Here is a 5,573-nt window from a genome sequence, read left to right on the forward strand (position 1 = left end):
TAGATTTATTTTCTTAACTATATATCAATATTTTATTTATAAATTAAACTTATATCATTTTTAATCATCAGAATTAATACCACTATAAAACTTTCCATATATATATTTTGCATAATATATTTTAGATTTCACTTTCAACTCTAAAATAAAAAATACAACAATGTTAGATAATTAAATCATTTCGAAAAATAAATTTATGTTAGTTTAATATTTTAAGAATTGATAACTATTAACCAAAGATTTAGTTTAAAAAGAAAAATTATAAAAATGAGAATATATAGTTAAGGGGTTGGGTCCATGCTCTGCATGCAAAGTGATGATGAAACCAAAACCATCATCATTCTCTTCTTCTACTTCTTCTTCTTCTCTTCTTATCAGAACCAAGCCTCGTTTCTCTCCCTACCTCTTCATTACCCTTTTAACCTTCATTCTCTTCGCTTCCATCCTCTATGGCCATGATTCCTTCTTCATCTTCCAACAACTACTACACAATAAACACAACACACTCTTATCCACACCCACCGAGTTCACCGAGTTGACTCATCCCCCGCTACCAGAACAACAAGGTTCCTCTTCTTATCTTTTCCTTTTTTCTAGGGTTTTATACTTGTACAGTACTCTCATTTCTCAGATGAATTTGGTGTTGTTTGTTAAGATTTCTCGTATTCCTCCGAGAGGCGCACGGAGGAGAAGGTGGCGGCGGTTGCGGTGGGTGAAACGGAGGAAGGGTGTGATGTTTTCAGTGGAAGATGGGTTCGGGACGAGTTGACTCGGCCGCTCTACCAGGAACCGGACTGTCCGTACATACAGCCTCAGCTGACGTGTCAAGAACACGGCCGTCCCGAGATGGAGTACCAGCGGTGGCGCTGGCAGCCTCACGGTTGCGATCTTCCCACGTAAGAGCTATTCTCAATTTTTCACTCAATATATTTTCAAAAATCTTTGATTCGGAATGAGTTATTAAAAGATTATTAGAATCAAATTAATACCTGTCATTTTATAAAAAAAAGCATTTTAATTGAAAGACCATAATTCCATTATTCTTCTCCTTTGTTTGTTTTGTTTTATCTGTTATGTTGTGTTTGTGTTTATATATTTATTCATTTTAAATTTCTGAAGAAAAGGTTGAGTTGTCGGTGGTTCGGGTTAGTTTGTGACTAAGAGGTCACGTGTCAAGTAAGGTGGTGGGATACAATGAATCATGAATAGTAACAGTAGTAGTTGTAATGGGAGTTATAATTCATTAGAAAAAGATGTATTAGAATTGAATGATTGGCACCACCACCTCAGCCATTCTGTTCTGTACAATAAGTGTGGAGCAATCATGGCTAAATTGGACACTTGGGTTTTTTTCTTGGTGTTTAGTTGGAGTTGGGGCGTTTTTGTTTCTCTATTTTAGTATTTTTCAATCGGTGGGACCTTAACAATCACGGACATTGTAATGCACATGTCTCGAGTTGTTGAGTTGTTTGGACTAATTTGATCTTGATGCATGTTTTTTCTCATAATTGATGTTGGTAGGTTAGATAATTTATATTAGGATAAAGTGTATTAATTATTTCTAAAGTTTACTAAAAGTTTTAAAAATAGTTGTAAGTTTTATTTTATTTCAATTTTGTTCTAAAAACTTTTTATTTGTATCGGTGTATATTTTTGATAACTAAATTTTCAAAAGCTTTAGGGCTAATGCACCAATAATACTTGACAATTAAGAACTAGTTTCTTGTATTGAAGGTTGTTTATGTGAAATTATTGATGAATTAGTCCTAAATTTTTTGAAAAACTAGTTGTTAGTATATTTGATATAAATTAAAAACTTTTGAAATAAAATTGAAATAAAATAAAATTTAAAAATATTTTTAAAATTTTTGACAAATTTTAGAGATAAAAAATATACTTTATCCTTTATTTTATACTTTTGGGTACATATATTTCTCAAATAATATGCAATGCAAGATCTTTAATTTGTGGACTGAAGAATTAGGATGATAGATATTCTATAGTTATGAGTATGATGTTAATTATATAGTACCTTCTTGGAATGACTATTTTAGGGTAAGTCTATCCCAATTTTATCTCTGATAAAAGAAAAAAAAATTAAAAACAAGGACAATCATATACTGTCTAAGCATTTGTAAAGATAAATGCATCTATCATTGTTTGTTTATTATTAATAATTTGTACCTCATTATCGAGTTTTGCACAAAAGAACTAAATGATTAAAAAATTTACAAATACTAAGAGCAAAATATATCTTGAATTCATAATATTTTTTTTAATTAAGAACGAGAATCAAAGTTTATTCTAAATTTATAAAAAGCGGTTGATCTTTTCGATATCATGTTTAAGAATCTCATCGATGAGCACAATCGCTTTATCAAAAACAATTAAACAAATGCACATGGCCAGAGACAAAAAGGTACATAGAGGAGGAGAAAACAGTACATGAATGAAAAGTAATGGCTCTCGTGCATTTTCTAGTAAGAATGTAACAAAAATAATGAGAAAACAGAAGTGTTATTTATACAAGTTTAATTTAAATCTTCATAGATATTACCAATATCGCCATATTAGTATGACTAAAACATTTTAGAATTACAAAATTATTTTTGACTTTTCCTTTTAATTCTACTTGCGAAAACTACTATTATATATTTTTGTACTAAGCCAAACATATGACAAACCTCTTCACCAATGCTACAACAGATTCAATGCAAGTTTGATGCTGGAAACGCTTCGTGGGAAGAGGATGCTGTTTGTTGGAGACTCCCTTAATAGAGGCCAATATGTCTCTTTGGTATGCCTTCTCCATAGTCTCATTCCAGAAGGTGCAAAATCCATGGAAACCTTTGATTCACTCACTGTATTCACAGCCAAGGTATGTATATATGCACCTCTCACTTAGCTTGTGCACTAAACCATATTTCACATCACAGTTCTCTTTTTTATGTTCATTTTGGTGTATTTAATTAGGAATACAATGCTACAATTGAGTTCTATTGGGCACCTTTTCTTCTTGAATCAAACTCCGATAACGCATTCATCCATAGGGTATCTGACAGGATCGTCAGAAAGGGTTCAATCAACAAGCATGGCCGTTTCTGGAAAGGTGCTGACATTGTTGTATTCAACACCTATCTTTGGTGGATAACTGGTTCCAAGATGAAAATCTTGTAAGTTTCTCCACTCTATTTCTATCTGATTAAAGAAGTTAGTCGTATGCACTTTATATCAGTATATATAAAAATGTATTACGCAATCATCCAATTCTAGGTTGTGTTTGAATTTTGTTTCTGAGAACAAAATACATAAGACAAGAACAGAGAGAGAGAGAGAGACAGAGATGATAACTTTTTTTTTTTGCTTCCCAATTAAGAAGTACTGAAAATACATGAATTTTTTGCTTTTGCGGAAAAAATTGTCCTCTACAACCAAATAAGTTTTGTGTTCATTCTCTTCATATTCTGTGTCAAAGACAATACCCAAATACAACCTTGTTTTGAAACATTGAAACATTAATAAAAATGGTTAACCTAACTATATGCTATTTCATAAATCATACAAATATTTAATTGGGTAAGTGTTAGTCCTTTTCTACACTAAAAGCTAAACTGTTAGTGTTTAGAAACCGCACCTGGAACACAAACATGGAGACACTGGAGACAGACAAAAATTTCTATCCTTAGAAATTCTTGTTTCAAGACTGATAAGTTTTGTTGTGTCAATTATCAAACGTTTCTTACTATGAACCTAACACTTATCTTAAAGGACAATACCATTGCAGACATATACAAAGCACTAACTAATATGTACTCAAAATTTCAGGCTTGGATCCTTTAATGATGAAGCAAAAGAGATTGTTGAGCTGTCAACAGAGGAGGCTTATAGAATGGCTATGAAAAGCATGGTTAAATGGGTGAAGCAGAACATGGACCCAAACAGGACAAGAGTGTTTTTCACCAGCATGTCACCTTCTCATGCAAAGTGAGTACATCTCCGATCCCACACATTAAATATGGAAGATGATTGCTGACCAGAAATTTTGTCCGAGTCCTATTTACTCAAATTATGTGGCAACATGTGTGATGAAAACCCTTTTTTTAAAAAAACAAGTTTTTGCTTCTTAGTGTTTCTCTAAATTAGAAATGTATGAGGGTTGGGAGTTGGGTACTGGATTTGGTTATGTCATAGGGTCTTTGTCCAATCCCATGGTTGGAGTAGTGGGCTAGATTCTTGTTTGGAGGGGAGTGCAAGGTGGTACGCAATAACGAGTGCAACACCCTTATTCAGTAAGGAGCGTTTACAGATGAATCAAGAATCTGTTATCCGTACCAAGCTTCCAACCACATTAATTCTGTGGATTAGACGGGTGAAATCCAGCTCGAACCCTTGTTGGACCATGTTAGTTGAGTTTGACTTGGGCACTTGGGCCTCTTTATTCTGCCACTTGGGTGGTGTTCGAGTTGGTCTCTTTATTGGGCAGCTAAGTTCCGAGCCATGTTGTAACAAAAGTGGTGATTATTTGATTAAAAGTTTAGTATAATTTTAACCCCGAAAAAGAAAGTAAAATGCAGAAGCTTAAAAAAAACAAAACATTTAGTACGATGAATCATAAACATAAATTTAGGAATTATGGGACTCATAATTGAATTACATGTATATATGGTGGCAGGAGCATAGAATGGGGAGGTGAAGCAGGAGGTAACTGCTACAATGAAACTACACCAATTGATGATCCCACATATTGGGGCTCTGACTCTTACAAAAGCATAATGCAAGTAATTGGAGAAGTCTTCAGAAAATCCAATGTTCCCATAACATTTCTCAACATCACACAGTTGTCCAATTACCGCAAAGATGCACATACTTCAATCTACAAGAAACAATGGAACCCTTTAACACCTCAGCAACTAGCTAACCCTTCTAGCTATGCTGATTGCACACATTGGTGTTTGCCTGGACTACAAGATACTTGGAATGAGCTTCTTTATGCAAAGTTGTTTTATCCTTGAAATTTTTGCATTGTGTATAGTCAATATATTCATTTTGTTCTTTTATTTGTTTCTGTCATTTTTGGTACGAATTTGGTTGATTTAGACACTAATTTAAAGATGTATTAAAGTGTGACAGTAATAGCATAAGACAACAGAGAAAGTACTATTCATCTATTATGGTCCACAATTCTGTGGCTTCAGAAGAAATTTTGTAAATGAGAGGGTCAATTATTTTGTTGGGATTTTCATTTGTTAGAAAGTGATACATATTAGAGATGGTCAAAGGGAGAGGTTCATGTATAAATAACATTCAGCATTAAAGGAGGAGAGAAGTGTATATGAGATGAGAAGATTGAATTCTGTTGTGAAATTACGATAAAGAAATAGAGGTAGAAATTTATAATAAATAAAGAGTAAAAGAACTTCGTTATTAATTCTTAAATATGTGTCATTCAACATAATTTAACAAGTTTTCAATAATATTACATTTACTATATTCACTCAAGGAGCCAAATGATTTCTTCATGCATGTAGTTAACTAGTTATGTTTTGTATCTTCACTCTTTTTATGAAGGATGG

The 5,573-nt window shown here is 33.0% G+C and overlaps 1 protein-coding gene across 1 annotated transcript; it reads left to right on the forward strand.

Moving 5' to 3' along the window:
- The first annotated feature begins 304 nt into the window (after nt 1–304).
- Nucleotides 305–5,364, forward strand: LOC107469381 (protein trichome birefringence-like 33). The gene is made up of 6 exons (XM_016088760.3): nt 305–566; nt 656–896; nt 2,707–2,878; nt 2,974–3,173; nt 3,826–3,984; nt 4,673–5,364. Exons 1-6 carry the CDS (start codon nt 317–319, stop codon nt 5,010–5,012), a joined length of 1,362 nt encoding a protein of 453 aa, XP_015944246.1. The 5' UTR covers nt 305–316; the 3' UTR covers nt 5,013–5,364.
- The last annotated feature ends 209 nt before the right edge of the window (nt 5,365–5,573 follow it).

This window comes from Arachis duranensis, chromosome 10 (assembly GCF_000817695.3).
Source record: "Arachis duranensis cultivar V14167 chromosome 10, aradu.V14167.gnm2.J7QH, whole genome shotgun sequence".
NCBI classification, from domain to species: domain Eukaryota; kingdom Viridiplantae; phylum Streptophyta; class Magnoliopsida; order Fabales; family Fabaceae; genus Arachis; species Arachis duranensis.